The sequence below is a fragment of the Ciconia boyciana genome, chromosome 4 (genome assembly GCF_034638445.1).
Source record: "Ciconia boyciana chromosome 4, ASM3463844v1, whole genome shotgun sequence".
Taxonomy (NCBI): Eukaryota; Metazoa; Chordata; class Aves; order Ciconiiformes; family Ciconiidae; genus Ciconia; species Ciconia boyciana.
Genome location: NC_132937.1, coordinates 58,454,653 through 58,477,483, shown reverse-complemented (window position 1 = coordinate 58,477,483; position 22,831 = coordinate 58,454,653). Strand labels below are relative to the sequence as shown.

The 22,831-nt window shown below is 35.1% G+C and overlaps 1 protein-coding gene across 6 annotated transcripts in view; it reads right to left on the bottom strand.

Moving 5' to 3' along the window:
* Positions 1–22,831, bottom strand: part of VPS13A (vacuolar protein sorting 13 homolog A) — a 114,420-nt gene that overhangs the window by 77,171 nt on the left and 14,418 nt on the right. For all 6 annotated transcript variants that reach the window (XR_012042069.1, XR_012042070.1, XM_072859089.1 and 3 more), the window contains exons 11-23: positions 21,220–21,347; positions 20,890–20,996; positions 20,037–20,208; positions 19,613–19,675; positions 15,967–16,102; positions 15,183–15,277; positions 14,229–14,371; positions 12,649–12,850; positions 12,445–12,559; positions 9,607–9,743; positions 6,353–6,485; positions 5,429–5,546; positions 426–564 (exon numbers count right to left, since the gene is read on the bottom strand). Coding sequence is in view for 4 of the 6 variants with exons in the window: in XM_072859089.1 (XP_072715190.1) it covers positions 426–564; positions 5,429–5,546; positions 6,353–6,485; positions 9,607–9,743; positions 12,445–12,559; positions 12,649–12,850; positions 14,229–14,371; positions 15,183–15,277; positions 15,967–16,102; positions 19,613–19,675; positions 20,037–20,208; positions 20,890–20,996; positions 21,220–21,347 (1,688 nt within the window). In the remaining 2 variants the exon portion in view is untranslated. The remainder of the gene's footprint in view (positions 1–425; positions 565–5,428; positions 5,547–6,352; positions 6,486–9,606; positions 9,744–12,444; positions 12,560–12,648; positions 12,851–14,228; positions 14,372–15,182; positions 15,278–15,966; positions 16,103–19,612; positions 19,676–20,036; positions 20,209–20,889; positions 20,997–21,219; positions 21,348–22,831) is intronic.

Here is a 22,831-nt window from a genome sequence, read left to right as displayed (position 1 = left end):
TTTAAAAATTCCAAGGTTTCAATCTTTTCTTTGCTAAACGAAACAGCTGAACCCAAACTCTGCAGTACTCATACGTGTGTAAATTTGAAGGTAAAATTAAACTAATCCTCAACAAAAGTGAGTACGTTTGTTATTCAAGATTAATATGAACTACAAAGTAATTCCCAGAGTAGTAAAAGTTTGGGGTTTTTTTATTTTAAATTCAACCACTGGACAACTATTTCATAATTATTGACTAAAGATCACAATAAACCAACTAAATAACAAGCAAAATTTCTATAGCTTTAGAGAATTAGCTGTTTTTCAAGAGGTACTAAGTAAATGCTTGCTCTCCACTTCGTTGTGCTCCTTTCAAAACTGCAATGCTAATAGCAAGAAGGTATTTTTCTGATAATTATTAGTGAAATTTTTTTTTAAAACCTTACCTCAGTTATTTTTGGAGGAGAACTGGTAGCAGGAGCACTTTCTGGCTTAGGAATACTATCAATTAGCTCCAAGATACTTGTCAGCTTCTGGTCTGATATTTGGATAGAAAGTAAAGGCAGCTGTCCAGACAGTTTGAACCTGTTTTGTAAACAATCAAAGTTATCTTAAAACTATTTCATTCAAACTTTACATTCATTTTCTTCTGAAAAACATACAAGTCTTTCTTGTCCAAAAATCATTCATCTAACCATTGTGGGTAATATATATATGTGTGTAACTTCTGTTGCACACAGAAGAGTTACTTAACCAGAAAATACTGAGTTATTAATGTAACTTATATTTCCAGTTGATACAATGTCTTGCAGATCAGGACTGCAAATAATACTAATAACCACTTCTGATTTGCCTATATAAAGCATATTTTCCTCACAATCAGAAACTGTTCCCTCTTGTTTGTATATTTCATTTAATTACTTGTAATAAATCACATAACTGAGTCTTTACACAGTATTTTAAAGAAGAAAAGATGAGGGGAGGGTTTGCATAAGAAAGTTTACAGCCCAAAACTTCAAGGAAAGTATACAAAATACTTCCTAGAAATTATGTATATTTAAGCTGACTCTAGCAGTAGCCTAAATATTTAACAAAGGAATAAATGGCATAGCTATAAAGGACATAAAAGAATAAAGTAAGTGTCTTTAAAAATGAAAGCAGTAAAACATATTTTAAGCCTGTTTGAATAGGCTTTGGCCAAAAAGAAGTAGAATCACTTCAAACATAGACACTGACTTTTTAAAGACCTAAAACCCATCCCAGTTTCCCACAGAAGTAAGCAGAACAGAAGCAAGCAGAAAACTGGCTCCAAGAACATTATTATGCTTTTATTCCAACATCTAGTTAGAACAGATAAAGAGGTCTGTTCAACTATCTCCAACAGCAGGCAGCAGCACATGCTTAACACGTGGGGTGTAAGGAACAGGACCTGCTATTTCCTCCCAATTTTGCTGTGCTTAACTCAGAGGTCAGTCTTCAAAAGGAACATAAAATATAACACATTGGAGATGTGAGGACAAAAACCCCAAAATTTTCAATCACCCTCAACTAATTTTGAGACTGCAAGAGTAACTGGAAAAATAGCTCCTTACACCTGTGCAAGCCAAGCACAAAGTTGTACGTGTTAAACTGTAATAGTAAGTACCTAGTTTTCTACAGTCTATGAATTTCTTCACATCCTTATATTCTTAAGGAATTAATTCTCAACTGCTTTTGACTCTTATTCTTAATTCCAGTTCTGTCAGAGAGAAATTTAGACCTTTTTTTTTCTTTTTTGTTCTTTTATTTTAAGAGAGGGGCAGGGTAGAAGCGTAGCTGCCAGGTCTGAAAGAACCTGCCCATCTACTGCTTGAATGCTCCAATGATCTAGGACTATGCAATTCTCACTTCCATTGCACTTAAACATCCCTACAAAAATTCATGTATATTGTTAAGTAATTTTTGATGAATGTTTGTACAGTGGACAGTCCATGCAACTATATGGAAGGCACTTAGATACAAAGCAGGTAACTGCAAATAATCCCAGGCTCACTACACTGCTCTTTTAACAAAAGCTTTTAAGGTTCAGAAAACATCTTGAAGTAGAATATAATTATTCCCAATTCGTAGAGACTGAGGCATGGAGGAGCTAAGTACTCCAATTGATGAGGAAAATCTGTGCAGCAACTTCTTCCAAGTTCAGACTGGTTATATTTAGAGAGAAGGAAATGTTAAGGATGCCATTCTCAAAGCTGCAAATAAGTACATTCCTTCAAATTTGATTTTTTTTATTTTTTTTTTTAATGAACACTTATATGGAAGGATGCTCTTAATACTGGTATCCTAATACTGGCTTCATACACCTTCAAAAACCAGATGACAGACTCCTAGACACCTCCTTCAGAAAACGGGGGAACCATATCACAGGATAAAACAAACATAAAAAAAAAAAACCACCATACTTAGGCTAGAAAACTACAGTATCATTTCAGTGCTTCCAAATGTGAAGTGACAGAAACTATAAGGAGCACTGCATCCTATTCTCAGAAATTAAAGAAAGGCAGATATTCAGATCCAACCACACAGTGAAAGCCCATTTTAATGGTTAGGAAACATGAGTAGATGAAATACAGGTTAACAGTGAAAGGCCCTTGATACAGTGGTCTTCCAACAAATGGAAGTTACATAAATTAGTGTTCTCTTCAAGGCAGCTATATAGAAATGTGCCTTCCTAAACAAAGCCAGCACAAAGTCCTGGTGAATTCATTATTAGTTTTGAACAACAAAATCACAAGGAATTCAGCTGGATTCGATGGTCACCCAAGGAAGTACAAAGATCAAAGAATTAAAAAAACAGACACCCAATTACCTGCTTTTTAGATAACAAAGTGAAATAGGTGCCCTCCAAACTAAGGAACTCATTCATAAAATTCTACTACAGTAAACAAAGCAATTTTGGTACTAGTTTTTGCTGTAGAACAAACATTTTTCAACTCACCTTTCTCAACAGAACTATGCTGTTCTACAGCACAGTTCCAAACGTTAATGAAGAAAAGCTCAGGAAAAATATAATGCTGGCTTTATATGCCAGTGTACTTATAAAAACTGGAATATAAAGGAATAGCTACATGTATACTAAAAATACATTCATATATGTGTAACTGATGTAAGCAATACTGATGCACAATACCATATTCAACTATAACTACTAAAATTCACAGTTTAGGGGATTTTTGCTGACACAAAAGCTATCAGTTAATTTTTATCATTTGTGCACGATGTCACCTAGGGATCACATGGGCCTAAATATTTGTACATAAACACACAAACTGACCATTCTTAAAAACAAAAAGAGATTATGCAGTGATAATGAGAGATTTGGCATTTGAAGCTACGTTGATTCCAGTAGTATTGATGGGTTTGAGTAGTCAGAGCTAGAGACCAACAGAAAATAGAACATTTTTAGTTTTACCTGATTTGGGAGATATATAACGAAATGTAAAAATTTATCATACGATCCTAACTGGATATATACTATACAGAAGTTCATGATTTTCAGATTTCAGAACTTTAAAGATCTCAAAGCAAGAAGGAAGAGCAGCAAGCCCTTAAAAGGTCAGATCTCCACCATCAGGTAAAAAGCTGCTGTACCAGTTATTTCAAGACTGGTAGATGACTCTAGACTATTATAATACCATCTGCAGAATACATCCTGGAAGCATTTGGAGACTGAACTAGGTACAAAATGAACAAGTTCAGCTGCTGTTGAGTCACAGTATCAACATGCTAGATTTGAAACGGTTACTTGCTCTTGGTGCAGGTGAAAGTATTAGTTATGATTAGTAACTCACTGTGGTATACACTTATCTAGTGCCAAACTGCTGTCTGTAGCATTCCTAACTGTTGTAGACAGTGCAGGCACTCAGAAAGAAGTAGCAGCTGATCTCTACGAAATATTACTATCTCAGTGGAGGAAAAATTTGCCAATTTCTAGACACAGGTAGAAACTATTTACTATCAAGTAAGTGACTGTATGAGAATTTGGAATACAAAAATAATATTAATTAGGGAAAAATTTCCCAGAATCAGTCTAGACGCATAAACTGCCAAAAGGAGAAGCACACAGGGTAGCCAAGACAGCTAGACAGGTAAGTACTATAGGCAATACTGCAACAGGTGTTCTCACTAAGAGCAGACACTCCTTAATCCAGGTTATACTAGATGTCGATTACAAACCTACATTAAAACAACATTCTGTTATATGACCATAGAAATTAAATCTCACTTTCCCTCCCTGGACTTTCTGACATAAAAAGAGAGATTCCTGTGAGTTGTTATTTCCCTTATCTCACCTTCTCCACCAAACAGAGAAAAAGTAAGGAGGAAAAGAATAAGATGTTTTGTAAAGCATCAAAATTCAGAATCTGGCCTTCCAGCTTTCCAGGAGGTGGCACCACTATACCATGAAATCATTGATCTGCGTTCACAATACACAGCACTGGTGAGGTACATTATTTTTAGGGTTTTTTCTGACAAAGCAAGTCCTAAGGTTCTTTGTAATTTTTTATTTCATAAACTGCCTCTTGATTTTGCTGATTGTACTAAATCTTCTGCAATAGCCTACGTCTATTTTTATGCCATTAATTTTCTGAAGTACCTAGCTAAAACCTGAATTTCTAACAGTGTTAAGAAATGAAATAAGCATATGCTAGCTTGTTGTAGCATAAGAATATGATTCTTATTAATCACTTAAACCAAATTACCTTGTAATGCAGTAATGTGCTAGTTTGCAAGTAATTCAAAGTGATCGGATTTTTTTAGCTAGTAGTGTCCTTATCAGACATTAGTAAAGATGCACTTTTCAAAATACGTACAAAGTTAATCTTTGGCACTTTCACTCAGTGATCTTGAACATCAACGTTTCATTAACAGTAACATACATTTTCTTCTGATTGAGTACAATTTCCATAACTAATAGGATTTTTGCTAAATAAGCCTAAGTGCAAACTCAGTGCATTAAGAGCTGTTTTGCTGAGAAGTGATCTCTAGTAAGTAAACAAACAAGATGAATAACCTAAGTGAGAGGGAGTATGACAGTACATTACTTTTCAGAATATTTTTGTGATGTTTATAAAAAGAGACTAAGTTCAGATTTTTTGCTCCTCAGTATTTCCAATGAGAACTGAAATGTAGCTATTAGAAAGACCTAATTAGAACAGGTATTAATATCTTTACTAAAAGTCTTTAAATATATTACACATCCTTATTTTATAACAATATAACATTCTATCACCTCTTCAATAGCTGGCAACTTCTTGGGTTTATTCTCTATTTTCTTGATGAAGCTACCCAAGATTCACACATGGCCAATACAAAATAGCACAAGTATAATTAGATCCTTGATTATCCCCCCCCCCCCCCCCCAAAAGAAGTCATTTACCATAAAACTTCAAAATAGGAAAACACATACTTGGGCATTCTTGCATCTGTAACAACCATAGCCCTGCTCAATTCCACTTTTACATCCAAGGGCTGCAAGATATGTTGAGATGAATTTTTCAGCTTCCGAGCCTCTTGCCAGTTCTCATCTAGAAGAGCAAAGAAAACCTACACTTTAAACATTGAAATTCCTTCTCATTACACATATCACAGAATTAAAGTATCCAATATTAGTTAGTATATATTGCTAAAAATTCAGGTGACACAATCTCTTTTACAGCTTTATCAATGCATGTATATTATACAGGATCCAAACTTCAGACATACAAGACTACTTAATAATTTCTACCATTCACAACTAAGCAGCTGCTCCATCCATGCTGCAGACTTTTTAAGGGCCCAATTCTTAACATGCATGGTACTGGGAGTTTAGGCTCTGGATTCCCCTCTGGAACCAGAGGGTTAAGAATTAAATGCTTAAGACTTCTCTGGTTCTGACTCTTTGTATATTTTTAGTTCCCAAGCTACCAGTAAAAGTTTCCCTCAATAAGGGATTCTGATCCCTTCTTTACCCTCACAAAATGATCAAACCCACCACTGCCCATGGATTCTGCTTTAAATTTGGAGGGAAGCAAGGAAAAGGCACTGAAGGAAAATACCATAAATAAATTCATTACACTCTTATATTTATTATGGAAAAAATCAAATGAAATTTCTTAAAAAATAAGGGATCTTTTGCAAGTTTATTTATTTAGCAAAACTAAGGTTGGCATTCAAGGCCTAAAGGTATGTTTTGGAAATTAATAACATAGTTTATAGGACTGAGTTTAGAACATGAGTGTAAAGAAGTAAGTTCCAAAGATTCTCCACTGTTTCAGTTAAAAATATAAAAGGCACATCAACCACCAAAAGATTTTTACTAATATAGAGAAAGATTACTTTTATGAATACTTACCATGTTTGCTGTACAGTAACTGTATACTGCTGAGCTGGATATCAAAACTGTCATAAGCTCTTGACATTATATCTTCAATAGTGCTTTGTCCTACTTTGAGTTCTGATAAATCAGAACGACTTTTGCTTTTCATCTTAAAAACAGTCACAAAAAAGCATAAATCAATTTCAAAAATATTAAAAGCACTAATTCTACAAATACTTGATCCTACCATGACAAAAGATTAAATTTAAGTCCTTATAATAAAGTGCACAGTCTCACAAATATCACAGCAGAGGAGATACCTAAAATTAGTAGCCTGTATCAAAACAAAATACAGAGAGTATTGAACTCCATTTCTTTAAGAAAATAAACAAAATAAAAAATGAATTAAAGTCTATGAAGTTTTATACGATATATTTTGTATAAACTAATTTCCTTTAATAAGTGACTCATACCCCAAAGTATAAAGTCTCAAACCCTTTGTAATCAGTAGAATAACTATTTAGAGGTTTTTATATATAAAAATATTACTGTATTAAGCACCTCAGAAATATGAAATCTATTTTTGAATCCTCTTGAATTTAGTTGTGGCATTACCCTGTTACATATTAGTCAAATAGACTAAAAGGGAAAAGGGGGTTTGGACTGTTCATCATCAATGTAGAATGTCTTTGCTTTAATACCAGTCAGTATCCCTTTGACTTAGCTTTGGGATGCCCATACTTCTTTGGTATTTCACATTTGTATGCGTCCTCTCTGCTATTTATCTCCAATGAAATGTGGCTGTCCTCATCCTTAAATGTCTAATAATTTTGGATCCATGTCTGTTTTTGTCAGACCCAGACAATATTCAAGATAAGTTTCATAACGGTGAAACAGGTTTAAATGCTAGTGTCCAAGACATAGCATTTCTTTTTCCAGTGCTACTGAACTATGACTACTTTTACATTAAAAATAACTTGCAAATTGAAAATTCAGAATTACCAAATTAATACTGCCTGTGCAACCTTAATTAAGTCCACTTATGTATCTGCATTGAGATACAGTTTTAATTTTATATGCCATTTTTCCCCTTGGGGCTTGACCTTATCTAGTACATAACTGAGTGAAAAAGACTATTTGTTTTGTATTAAACATACTCATTCAACAAATGACCCACATCTCACTTAAGCATATGTCACTCGAAGTGAATACAGAATTAGTAATCATATCCTGCGAGGCATCTAACTTTTCCCTTTTGGTATTGCCCAATTCCTTCATCTTGCTTTCTAATTTCTATTAAAGGACAGGAACCAATCCAAGAGTCACATTCACTATGAAAATTACTCATCCATTTCAGAAAAAAATCTCACAGACACATTTACTAGCGTGTGATTTTGAAACGTATTCTTCTACGTATTATTCTGACAGTAATTTCCTATGGGTGCAGTAGAGGAGGTGGGCTGTTCATTAGATCATCACCCTCCTCCATTAGATCTAGCAGGCTGTCTCAAACTCCCAACCAAAATATACATTGATTATTGAACTTTACAAAGTGCCTACAAATGATCAGCATTCAGTAGAGCTGGTAAAATTATTAGTCACTGAATAAGTCATCTGGTTGTAAATCCAAATTATTTTTAGTATCTACATAGCAATGTTTTTCACTAATTCCACTTTCTGAAGCACCTGATGTATTCTTTTTCAACAAGGCCAAGTGCAAGGTCCTGCACCTGGGTCAGGGCAACCCCTGGTATCATTAAAGGCTGGGGGATGAAGGGATTGAGAGCAGCCCTGCAGAGGACTTGCAGGTACTGGTGAATGAAAAGCTGGACATGAGCCAGCAACGTGCACTCGCAGCCCAGAAAGCCAACCATATCCTAGGCTGCATCAAAAGAAGCATGACCAGCAGGTCGAGGGAGGTGATTCTGCCCCTCTACTCTGCTCTGGTGAGACCCCACCTGCAGTACTGCATCCAGCTCTGGAGCCCTCAGCACAGGAAAGACATGGACCTGTTGGAGCGGGTCCAGAGGAGGGCCACAAAAATGATCAGAGGGATGGAACACCTCTCCTGTGATGAAAGGCTGAGAGAGTTGGGGTTACTCAGCCTGGAGAAGAGAAGGCTCCAGGGAGACCTTATTGGAGCCTTTCAACATATAAAGGGGGCTTCTAAGAAAGATGGATAGAGACTTTTCAGCAGGGCCTGTTGCGATAGAACAAGGGGTAGTGGTTTTAAACTAAAAGAGGGTAGATTTAGACTAGATATAAAGAAGAAATTTTTTATGATGAGGGTGGTGAAACCCTGAAACAGGTTGCCCAGAGAGGCGGTAGATGCCCCATCCCTGGAAACATTCAAGGTCAGGTTGGACAGGGCTTTGAGCAACCTGATCTAGTTGAAGATGTCCCTGATCATTGCAGAGGGGCTGGACTAGGTGACCTTTAAAGGTTCCTTCCAACCCAAAGTATTCTATGATTCTAACTGAAACCCGCAAGCCCAGAAAGTCAGTCTGTGGCACAGACATAGAAAACTTACTTTAGTAAGATTTTAAGCTTTGAAACAAATCCTTATTAAAAAAGCAGATAAGGCAATCTAAACAGATAGTAAGTGGCAGAATCACTCTTACCCAGAGTACAAGTAAAAAAAAAAAAATTAGATTGCCTGTATACATATAAGATCATTTTTCCCAAAAGAACACAAGTTCACCAATGAGTAAGAAGATTGCTAATAATATACAGAAACAGTCTCTTCTATGATTTTGTAGTACTAAATTGGAATTTTAAATACATCATTAAGCTACCTCATGCAAGGGAAAAGTCAAAAAGGTATCTCAAACATATCTCTAATTTTATCCAAGTTATTTTACAAATTGCCGATGTTTACTTTTCTCATTTTAAAGTAAACTGAATGACCAAAACGTAATTGATAACAAAAATGACAGTAATATTAAAAACAAGACGACCATTTAAGCATGTAAGTAAAAAGTTTACTGTTTTATATTCTAAGGTAAAAAATAGTTAGACATTTTCCACATAACAGTTCAAAGCATCAACAGTGGTTTCATACTGGGGGAGGATTATTTTCTAACAATTCTTTTGGGTTGAAAGAATCTACTGAGAAGAGTTCAATAATTTCTGCCTTGACTGGAAAGCAGTTTAAAATAAATACCTAATACATAAACTGCAAGAGGAACTTTTACTTAACCAGTGCCACAATATACAAATTAAGAAACTGGAAATCACATAAAAGCTGAACTATTATTTTCAGTAAGTTACTTAATTAGGTAAATACATACCTTAAGACTACCAAGATCCAGAAGTAGTAAATTTGACGTACGGTCATAGAATCCTTTTTGTGGAACAATGATGTATGAAGCCATAAGGTTAATTTTGAGGTCAAGAACTTTCTGAGTTTCAATAACATACAACAAACCTGAAAAATAATATAATTAGTAAATATAAACAATGTAATCCATACAGAAGCTATGGAATTAAAAGAATATATAAAAAGAAATTCAAGTCTAACTTTAAATAAGCTCTGAATGCTAGATAACTAAGTTTAATTGCAGGTACAGATGCTCTTCAGATTTCTTTTGAATCAATAATTATAGGCAGTCTTTAAAGAAGCACCAAGTAGATGAAATGGTGATAGCAAACAATGCTAATGGACAAGTAGAGGCAGCAATGAGACATGCAAATCCAAAAAAGTTTCATACTGAGCAGAGATGAAATGAGAAGAACAGGAATGTGTACTGCAACCTGGCAATTGCCGAGTTAACCCATTGTGCTCTGTAGATTCAGAAATGTAATTGTTCTAGAAGTTCTTATTGGGAGCATCCAGCTGCACTAGCCAAACTGCTAGTGTTGTTAATACTGCGATACTGAAGTTTACACTGATTGCTTACAAGCATCTCCATCTTGAGATGCTGAAGACCAGCAAATATAAGGTCTTACAAAAATTCTGTTTACAAATGATGCAGTTCGTTGGGAAATTCAAACTCTCAGAACATTTGAGATCAAATTCTGTTTTTTTTCTCATCTGAAGAGGAACAAATGGTCTTGCTTCAAGTTAGCACTGAAAACTGCCTTAGGATGCAGCCACAAGCCATTAAATATTTACCAGGTGCAACAAGCTGATGATACAGAAGTAGAGATAATACATTATGAAGATGACAACATGACACTGCAGCACACCCACATTGGTAAGAAAGCAATTAAAATTGTTCCAACATTATCAAAGGCTGTCCTGCCACAGGAGAGCTAGATTAGTCAATGAAGAACTGGATGGCAACCACATTTCAGGATTTGCAAGATAAAATAACTTGGATTAATAAAAAGATTAAGATTTTGTCAGTTTTCAATGCCTAACTTTGAGTGATGTAGAAAGTTCAAGAAAAGACTTCCTTTTTTCCTTCGTCTGGGAAGAGAACGTAGTTGAGTCCATAAATCAAACTCTGGGAAACTAAGCCTTTGCAATGTCTTTTAGTGGTGCTGAAAATCGTAACTATTTTGGTGTAGCAAGTTCCTTCACTTCTGCAGTTCACAGTTCCCCAATATTTTCCAGTTATCTTCTACTGCTTGAAAGACAAGTGTTAAGAATTCTTTCCTGAGAAGGGCTGCAAATCTGAACATATTAATTATATTGATATGATTCAGGTTTCTTTATTCTACCTCTGAGATTAGTGTAGCCCCCTGCAACAGACTATTCTGCAGACAAAATGTTCTTCCCCTGATAATTTTGTAAGTGTCAGCCAAGATATTACAAGCAATGCACAGCATATTTTTAGAAATTTCCATCAGGCTTCTCATTTGTGAGTGGAACAAGCTTTTAGATTACTATGGACAACTGAGCATTCTTGTGAAGGTAAAAGTCATTGGATATACCTCTAAAGCAACGCTATGCTTAAATTATAATAGATACGTAGCATGATTTCTTATTTCCACAAGAAAATGCATCATGATTGGAACCAGAGTATTCAGTGGTAATGAGTCGAGAATCTAAGCAAATTTTTATCAAATTAATCTCAAGAATGAACTGTGGTATCAATATCTTCAGTATTGCTGAGAAGCTATAAAAGACAAGCAAGTTGATCCACACAACTTTGGTTAATCTGCCATTAGTCCTTAATTAAACAGTTCAGTCAAAGAAGAACTAATGAACAGATATGTAATTGATGCCTGATTTCATTCCTTATACTAGCTTGATCAAAGCAATTGATTAAATATACATTATGCTTAAGTCTTCTGTAACTTCTTTCACTTATTATCACTGAGTATTCAGATTTTTTAAATGTACAATTTAAATATTAATAGGTTACAAATTAAAAAACCATTCAATGATTTTTTTTTTCCCTTTTAAAAATAATTTATATATGAAATCTCCCCTTAGCATCCTCTCCCACCCACAGGACACTGCACTGGACACACCTCTGATCTAGAAAGCCTCAGACATTCTTACTGGAACAATTCCACAAATCTCAGTGTTAGTCTTAAAAGTATTCACTGTTTTCATTGTTGTGTCAAAAATATAAAGATCTCTAGAGAGAAAAGGCTAGGATGAACTGAAAACTAGAGGAATGGCTTTAATGCTGAGTAACTGGAAGACAGATAAATATAGTTTATATGACTTGATCTGAGTCAATCCAGATCAAAATCAACATTCATCGAGGAATAAAGAAAGTGGAAGACACCTATACAAAGGCAGATACTGTCCTGGAAAGCAACAACTCTGGAAAGGATTTAGGGGTGTCATTAGGACCAATATCTCAGTTTTTAAAGAGTATGAAACAATTAAGGCCATTTAGACACTCAGATTAAGAAAACAGAAAAGTTGGAAGTAACAAACTGTTTTTAACTCTGCATGGAGTACAAGAGAATAAATACTGAAAATACTAGCTGCGGGTGTGGAGCATATTTTATAAAGTTGAAGTTGAAAAAGATACAGACATAAAATTATCCAATACCTAGAACAAATGCTTTGTAATGAGATTGAAGAATTCAGCTTTTTTAGGTGTTGTGTTAGAAACCTATGACTTGGATCCATGCACCTCTATATGGAAAGATAAAATATTTTTCATACTCCTAGAATCTAATATATGTCTGAGTGTGCAATCAGAAGAGCATGCAGCACTTGCCTGTTGATGTTTTTTCACGGAATTCTTCAAGCTTCATCAGAGTTGCTGATGTCAATTGCTCTAAATGTACATCTTTTGGAGGCCTGAAGAAATCCACTAAGCTATTTATTGTCATCTGTTAAAATAAAGCAAAAATAATACATGGCAAATTTACTATTAAGTAATATTTTTCAAGATTTATAACTTATTCAAATATTTACTTACCGCATCATATACTATTTCCAGTGGCTGTGATTCTATTCTAAGCCTCTGATCTGCTTTCTCATCCAAAGGATTAGTCTCAAACATTATGCTTAAGAGCGAGGTACTTTTGTCTGAATAGACCGTTCGAGAAGATAGGAGACAGGGTGTACACTTTTCTCGGGACATGCCTGTAACTTCAAGTGAGGTAATTTTTGTTTCAAATCTGTAAAGAAAGGTAAACAGCATGTTCAGATGTAATATCCATCTGGCTAGGTACAATTCGATGGTAAGAGTATAAACAATAAGCTGACAGAAAAAAAAAAACAAAACAAAAAACAAACAAACAAAAAAACCAACAAGAACCCACAACACCAAAACCAAAAACCAAACAAAACGACAACAACAGATCTGTACCCTACCTTAAATATAAATAGCTTAGTCTAAGGATATAACACATATATCCATGTGTTAACTGTTTTCCATTTAATTATCTTTTGTGTCTATTAGCCACCCTTGAGTAAATAAGAAAGGGGATCCAAGTTATTCACTTCGTATACTTTTCATGAGGACAGGTGTCAGGGCAGGGAAGAGACATGCAAATGGGAGTTCTGTAGTATGAGCTCAGGAATTAGATGGCACGGTTTACACTGGGAAACAGGGATACAGCAGAGAAGGAAGGGTTCCAGTGTGGAGAAATACAGGAAACACCACAAGAGGAGCAGAAGATTAATAGCCTCATTATTCTAAGGAAGTATTTTTTAGGTGTTGAATTTTTTTTTTTCAATACCCTGTCCACCTCTTTAACAGCTCTCAGCTGAAGATCTTTATCTCTCAACACTCAAAGAAAAGTGTTTCACTGTAAAAATATAACATTTTCTTCCCTTTTTCTCAGTATGATAGCATTATTAGGGCATTTAGATGCGCAGGGGAACAAACAGAAAAGCTGCAAGCAAAACTAAAAAAAAAAATTATGCATAAAAGTCAGCAAGATCAATAGTATCTTAATATCATACATAGATTATAGTAATATGCTCCAAAGTAGAGGGACAAGGTTTACAGCAGGAAGGCTACCCTCCCCCAGAATTTTTAAGTCATTGCATTTGAAATTAAAATAAGATATTTCATATCACTGCTTTTCATCATCTACTGTAAGAGCACAAAACCAAGCCAAAATCATCAGTTACAGCTTTCTTCTGCAAATCTAAAAGCTCTGCTGAAAACTCAAGAACTTTTCAGTCACGTTAAATGCCCACACACAAGCGGTTATGAGATCACCTTGCTCAGACTAAGTTTCAAAAAGAGTAACAGTCACTTCTCAAAGCAAGAAACAAGTTAGTAGCTGGACTGGTTGTACATAACAGTGATAAACTGAAAAAGAGGAGAAAATCTGTACTGGCACAAAAAATTCTGAAGATAGAGAGGACTTAATCACGGAAACAGTACCATTCACTTTGTCCATTGGTTGCAGGATGATTCTGCTCCCAAAGTGCACATGAGATGACAGTGAAAAATAGAAGTTAAACATCATAACAGAGCCTTAAAATGCCTATTAGCTGTCATGAACATTTCATGAGGAGCAAAAACAGTTTTATAAAGTTCACCTTATTGCTTGTGCACCTGGTCGTTGGGTAAATACTGTACTCAAGCCAGTTAATGCAAATTCTACCAGCTCAGGAGATTGCTTGTTTTCTCTTATTGATATAGACATGCTTAATAACTTCACAGAGAACTTCATGGCTTCATACTAGATATGCAGGAAAAACAACAACAGTGGATTATAAAATATGTTAATATACATTTCAGTACAGTTTATGAAGAGATGAAAACCACAAATAACAGTTTGATACTATTTTTCTAGTGCTATAAATAGCTTAGATCATAGCTGGTGTAAAAGTCATTCCCATAGTTATTACGAAGAGGCAGGGTTAGAGTAAGAGTAGACTACCCTTACAAACATATGTCTTTGATGTCTCTACACCACATTTTGAGATAAAGGGCCTCTGATGTAGAGCTGGAAGGCAGTACATTGTACCGTATATGGTTGTACCACATAAAGATGACTAATCAGACTATCTCTGAATGGTTCAGAAATGTTGCTCTTCCCCACTATGGTCCTTCAATCACCTCTTTCCTTACATACTCACCTACTCTACCTCATCTACTATCACTTATATTTAAGTTATATTATTCCGGTGAATCACTTAGTGTACTTTCTTAAGTTTCTGAATATTGTAAGAGGACATATGAAGCATTTCGTAACTTATACAACAATACACGAATTATATGATTTTATTTTAGCTTGAGCGAGCAAAATTTCATTCTGAACTTTTTCAGAATATCCAAAGTAAGCTCTATAACCACTCTCCTGAAACTGTATCTAAGGATGCTCTGTTCTGCACAAAGCCAGCATGCAGTAACTTAATTAAAAAGTGTCAGAACAGTATTGAAATACAGTGACAGAGCTTCAAGTAATTTTAAAAGTGATTTCCTATCATCTTTAGATTTTTATTAGTAAATAAAGCTACCAATTGTTTGGTATCATAGTTATGACTTACTGATTTTGGAAGAGTTGGATCCACAGCTGTTTCACTATATCCAATTGCTGCATAAAGTTTAGCCTTCTCTTCACATGTCATCAGCTCTTCAAGACCTGTCACATTGCAAGAGGTTAGTCAAATTCAATATAGGTAACCGAAAAATGCAAATACTGTTATACACTTTACAGTGCTTGGTAGCTCTATAACATACAGTAGATACTGTCAACATTGTCCTGGATTAGTAACAGCAAAAAGCCTGAGGATAGGAGACTCAAGACTTTGCTTTAAAGTATGCTTTAAAATACAGTTATACTTTTATTCTGACCTATTCTATTTCCTAGCTTGCTAACAAAAGCAGCAACCTTTTTTATTTACTTTCCATGTTCCACAACCTTTACTAGGTGCCCTGCACTTAAGTGAATCAAACTCTAATACACTGCATGAAATAGCCACATTATAAAATGAATGGAAGTAAAATTGTTTACATTCAATTAACTGCTACTGTTTTCTAGCACTTCTTCAAATCCCTATACACAGTACACCATGCAAACAAATGTGAAACCTGTGGCAGGATAAAGCACAAATTGAAGACAGTTCAGAAAGACCTATGGAAGGAATTGTAAGATACCTCTGTAACATGCAAGTAACAACTTCATCAAAAAAAAAGGCCAAGAGAAAATATAAACGTCAATAATCCAATAACCCAAATATTAAAAAAATCCAAAGTTCCATTGCTAGGGACCTATGATTCTAATAAGTCATTTTTAATAATAGAAAAAAAAATACCAATAAATGAACATACTTGAACCCTTTACTTCTTGTTTTTGTTCATCCTTTTTTTCACCTGACCAGCTCCATATCCAACTAAACCAGCCACCAGAATTTTCATCATCTTGTTTTACTCCTGGTCTGTAGATTTTTAATCCAGCCTTAGTTGCCTGAAATTTAAAAAATACTCAAACAAGTCATTTTCTTCATGCTTCTTTCTTCATTTTCTTAAGGAAAATATAGACCTAAGACATGCTCTAACACATGCTCAAAACATCATTAGACAACCATTGAAAAGGCAACATGTTATTTGGGTTTTTTTATTTTTTCTTCTAATAACTTTTTCAAGTACACAGTGCATCATCAGACCAATTCTCACTTGCATAAAATCAACCACTTTTATGAACAAAAAGAGCAAGCAAAAGGTAGCTGGATTTTAAGTCAATGTTTCTTACATAGCAGATTTTCTCTCTAGCTCTCACCACCAAAAAAAAAAATTCCACAACATTATATAGTGATCTACCTTACAACAATGCACTTATAAGGAATCATTAAAAATATATATGTAAGCAATTAAATAGCCAGCCCAGGCCAAATTTTAAATGATCCCTATATTTTTCATTTCAAGATAGATGTCCAAAGCAATAATAATAAATTAAAAAAAAAATCATTGCTCTTGTAATAGAATATTTACTCTAAGGAATATAGAAAACTATTCCTGGATCTGGATACATACAGCTGTAACAGTAAGGAAGCCCTCCCTTCTCCCACATTCATTATTTCAACAACTAGGGGATGTCCTGTCTGATGCCAGTGATAATTCCAGTACTACAAACTACACCCAGACTTGCCCACTGGAAGTTTGGCATATGGGACAGCAAGCAATCTAAGAGACAGAGGATTTCTCAAAACTATAGAGGAGTTCTCAAAGCTACAGAGGACCACACAAACTAATTCTTTTTCTTCATGACTAATATGATCCAAAAAGATATAAACACTTGCAGATAAGCCCTGAATTTAGAGATCCTCTAGCAAATGTGATACCCAAAGTGAGCGAGACAGGGATCCCTTCTCAGAATTAAAAAAACCCAAGATCTCTCTGCAACACAATTAGGGAAAACAGCTGGCTGTAAATAAGAACTTTTTAGGGATGTGTCACATCTATCCACCTACAGGCCAATGGAAGGCAGGACTCACCACAAAAACATAAAGACTTCTGAACTGATACTATTGATTCACCTCAGAAAGATGATGCAGAATGTCAGCTAAACAACACAAGGTCTCAAAAAGTTTGAGCAAAATCCTCCAAAGTCCTCTTTATAAAGGATACCAAGTCAGCAAGCAGATGTAACAGAGCAAACAGTCCAAGGAAAGAATAGACAGAGCCTTAGAAAAAAAGGCTGTTAAATCTCTGAAATTAGAGGTTTCTAGGACACCAAGGAGTTGGTGTTGAAGGACAACTGCCATGGAGAAAAAGAAGTGATGCTTAAAGCTGTAATTCTCAACATGTCTGAGGCAGCAGCTGGCACCAGGGTCCAAAGTAAGAAAGGCTACAGACAGAAGGGAGCAGAACTGTACTTCTGCAAGGATGAAGAAAACATTTGTGCGGTACGGGAACTAAAGAAATTTCCTGAAGAAATCCTGTTGAGCTTTCCCCGTTCTCCATTTACAATGGTTTAGTAATTAATATAGTCATAGTCTCTGGAAAGATTACTCAGCAAGGTAAACTGTTCTGACTAAAAGAAAGGGAGAACCAAGAGCATCATCCTGTATTCTGATTTAGGTAAATCATCTATGAAGTCTTCTCTAGATTGAAAGCACAAAATTTCTCAAGCTATCTGATACAGAGTCTTGATGCTTGGCTCACTGAAGCTGGTCTTTGGTACCTCGGGCACTAGTGATAAAGATTAAAAAGTGGCCTAAGGTTTGGAATATAAAGTTCTTGCTACAAAGTTCCCAGAAAATCAGATGGTACTGTGTTCACAAATGTGAGTTCTGGGGAGCTTGATTTCAAGGTCTAGAGAAAAGCAAGCCCATGAAATTCAACTCTAAGGTATGTTTTTAAAAAACAAAAAAGCTTACAAACAGTAGGAACCTTTATCTGGCTTTACTCAGCCCACATCTAAACAGTGCTCCTTTAAATTCCTAGTAGACTTAAGGCTAACTGTCAGGATATCAAGCTAGTAGTAGATTTGCCTCTTACAAGTCCGTTGAGACTTTTTTCAGAGGTATGACCTGATAACAATAAGACACATGGGTTCTGACAGATAGATGGAGGTAGAACACAGTTTAGAATCACTGTGAGCTGATTTTCAATACTCGGAAATAAATTCAGAGAGCTAGCTAGCAGATCTTTCAAGATGCTTTTCTAACACTTTTCAGATGTAAGGCTTAAAGCCCAAACAAATTGCAACCTAATTCTAAGCACTACAGAAACCTGTCTTAAAACTCAGGACTGGAAAGTGTTCAGGAATGCAATACGACATAACCTTTTGTAAGCAGCATGGTCACACTGGAGAAAAGAAGAATAAAACTAGACAGGAAATTATTTGGGATCTCCCTCACTTGGAAAAAAGTAGGAGGAAAAAGGTAAAACCAAAACAAACTATGCAGCACAAGATAAAGCATGCTAAAATTAAACAAGAACTAAAATAAAACAAAAAAACCCTTCTCATGAAAAGCACTCCAGTTCAGCCAAACAACTGAAGGGGAGGGACATGAATGTGTCTTCTGGTTCTGTAAAAGGCTGACTAATGATCATACAAGCATCCAAACGTGGGTGTACATACAGACAACTAGAAGGAAAAATCACATTTATGGATTCCTGTTTAGAGTTTTGGTTTAGAAGCACCATATCTATAACCGCAGCAATTACTTTCACACCATACTTAATATACTCCACAAAAAAAAAAAAAAATTATTTCAAGCACTGCCATAAGAAATTATTGATGTTCATTAAGTTTAATTATCCATACATTATTTCAGATTCTAAACTTCGTATTCTGCTTACTTTTAGTCACATTGATTATTAATGGAGAAAGACCACTTCACAGACCACTACAGATTTCACTTCAGTCTCCTGGAATGATGCTCAGACACTATACTGAAAATTAAGCAATACACTAACCTAGGAAAAACAAGACTAACAAATTAAGCGTAACTACTCAAGTCACATTATCTTGCCTAAATGTGATTATCTACTTAATGTATTCTGCATTTGCTGTATTCTGAATAACATTTGTAAATAGTAACAAAAGGTCAACATACTACATACACAGGTGTTCAGCCTACATAAGATGGTATCAGGAAGCAAAAGAATAAACTAATAGTCTGGGGCGGGGGGGGGGGGGAGTAGGCTGAAGCTTTGGGTATAACCACTTCCAACTTGACTTATGCTATCATCCTTTGACCATATTTTCCACAGTAGATCCTCCTCAACAGAAGTGCAAAGAAATTTATCCCAGATCAGTTATCCTGAAGAAGCAGTATATGGAGCTATTTAATTTTTGCTTAATTACAAGCTGAAACTAACTATGCCTTATACTAACAAACGTGAAATACAAGGAAAATAGAAAGACTGTATGATGCACAATTCAATCACTAGAACTGAAATGCATATCTCTAAAATCTCTACAACCTCATGTTGCAGTTATTCTTAGACTCAAGTGATGAAATTTTACCTCAACTTCTGCTTGTTGCCTTGCTAGAGTGATGTTAAAAATATCCAAGGCCTTTTCGAATTCCTAGAAAGGTGAGAAATGACAGTTTCATTTGGTTAAATTTCACAGCTCAGTTTTACAGGAAATGACAGTAAACAACTCTTTCAGTGCAACCCAAGTTAATTTGCTCCAGCTGAAAACTTAAAATAAACCTGGAAAAAAAAAGCACATCAGTTTAAGTTTTTCTTCACTGCAGTTACTAATTTAAAAAATTAGATAATATGTCTGTTAATACTACTCACAGAGAAAGCTACTGATGAAGATGCAAGTCTGCCCACTGAAAATTTTATTTTAACTCAGTACTGACTTAGGAACATGTAAGCATTTAAGTTTAAGAAAACATCAAGATGAACAATATTTAAGCCTTTAATGGAAAATGGCTAACCTCCAACAATTTTAAGATGTCTTCATTAGGTTTTTTTGATGTTATCTTTGTTTTATACATCTCTTTATAGTTCTTCACTTGTTTCCTATGGTGCCGAATATGTTCCCATGACCACATTTGGAGCTTAGGTTGAACATTTACTTCAAGGATGCCATAAATAACATATTTCCACCTAAAAGCAAAGACAAATGGAGTATAGTTTACATTTCTCTTGGTATATTGAAGCGACATCTAGAGCTATGCAGATTCCCAAATACAACTTCAAGTTGTGAAAGAGTGAAATCCCTTGACAAGTATCACACTTCTGATCAGTAGAGGAACCTAAGGATTTTATTTTTTTTCCACACAAAGTTGACAGGTTGCTATTTCCTAAAATTAAAAAGTAGCCTGGTACAAAATGTGACCACAAATGTCTATATGTGTGTGTGTGTGAATAATCAAAACATATTTGTAAGGAATTTTCTGAAAAGAAATCAAATCTCTGCCATTTGTGTTGAAAAGGTTTGCCTATTTTTAGATAATAGCTATGCTCTTGTAATAGTACCTAACATATAATGGGGTCTCCTTTATTAAAACAGAGTTAGGATATTAAAATACTATCAGACTTAAGTTTCTGATAATGGTCTTTAAGGTGGCAAATGCAGGCTTTCAAATATTGTGTCCTCACTTTTGGTTTGAGGTCCTCAATCAATGATTTTTTAATACTCCTAGCTTAAGAAAAACAAACAAAACCAAGAAAAGACTTTTTTTCAGAAGGAAATCAGTTCTAACCTCCATAAGTAAGAAACAATCCCTTGGTAATTATTTCAAATGAATAATTAACAAATTATTTTCAAAGTCTGAGGTGGCCTACCATGTCTTGGCATTGTTGTGCAATGGAACATCAGGTCTGTACTTCCTATATGGCAGGTTTCGAGTCATCATATCAATCGACTCAAGAAGCTCCATAACACTGAAGTACTAAAAAAACCAAACAAACAAAAAAATTCAAACTCAGTGCTATTGTCTTTCTGAGAACGTGAATCAAGCCTCTCTTCAAAAAGAAAATAATTTACAAAGAAAAACAAGATGAAGAGAATCAATTCCTCATGTTTATTATAAAATTTGAGACTGCTTTTCTTATTATTCTTGCAAACCGGCTTTTTTACCACATTACACATAACCTCAGAAAAATAGTTTATACCTGTGGCTTATTGAATTCAACAGTTATATCCTGTAAATTTACATCTAAATCCATTTTCGGTGATGAAAAGTCAACATCAGATCGAGGATTCATAAGGAGTTTGGCTCTAGCTGAAATTGGGCGGAATACTAAAAAACAGAAGTTGATATAAAAAGTGCAATTAAATTATTTAAGACTGCCATAAATGATACATAATACTTAACAGCTCAGGTTATGCCAGATTATTCATTTAAAAATGCTAGACTTCAGAACATGAAGACTTCATCAACACAGCTTAAAATATAACACAATCTATACTCAATTTCCAGTTTCATTCTGGCAACATTTGTGGAACAAATATTTGTGGAACATTTTCACAACATTTTCTGTATGCAGTATTACATGGCAGATGTTTCAATTAATACTTTACATTTGCAACAAATCTAGTTTTTTTGGCTATGATATAAGCTATTTATAGTACAAGATAGCTTCATACATAGCACTTATTTCACTGTAATAACTCTTATTCCATAAGGAGGTGGGTTTTTTTTTAATGTTAATGATGTTTTACACTGTTTAATAAATTATACTCACAACAATGAATAAAACCAAACATTCTACATTTCCAAATCCAAGCCCAAGTAAGCATGGAAAAAAAATCAATACGGATCCTACATAAAGCGAAGCACATCGCATGAAAAATATTCAGAACAGAAGTGTTTTATCTGTTCCACAACTGGGCAATATCAGGCATACGATATAGCCTTCAGAAGCCATGTTTAGTTCAATTTTTCCATCTGTGTCAGCAATTGATCCAACAATATGAATTTGTTTATTACTTGAATTTGTATAAATCATATTTTTATTAAAAAAAATTCCTTTGATTTCAACAGAAATACTGATAGACCGTCTACATACCAAATATTCTAAATTCACTGAAAAGTTGTCCTGGTTTCGTCTTGGATAGAGTTAATGTTCTTCCTAGTAGCTGGTATAGTGCTGTGTTTTGGATTTTAGTATGAGAATAATGTTGATAACACACTGATGTGGTTGTTGCTAAGTGGTGTTTACACTGGTCAAGGACTTTTCAGCTTCCCATGCTCTGCCAAGTGCACAAGAAACTGGGAGAGGGCACAGCCAGGATAGTTGATCCAAACTGGCCAAAGGGCTATTCCATACCATATGATGTCAGGCTCAGTATAGAAACTGGGAGGAGTTGGCCGGGGGGCAGCAAACATTGCTCGGGGACTGGTGGGTGGTGAGCAGTTGTATCCCTGTTTGGTTCCCCCTCCCCCCGCCCAGGTTTTTGTTCCTCTCTCGCCCCCTTGTTGTTTTCCTTCTCATTACAATTTATTATTATTAATTTTTGTTCCAATTTTGTTCCAACAGTTCCAAAACTGTTCTTATCTCAACCCACAACTTTTCTTACTTTTGCTCTTCCGATTCTCTCCCTCATTGCACTGTGGGGGGGAGTGAGTGGCTGTGTGGTACTTAATTGCCGACTGGGGCTAAACCACAACAAAGGTTCTTACAAGTGGAAACAGGCATTTTTGCAAGATGAAACCATGTTTACACCAATTTACCTTTGTTTCATTTTAAGCCCTGTATTTCTTGAGAAGCTTATTTTACTTTT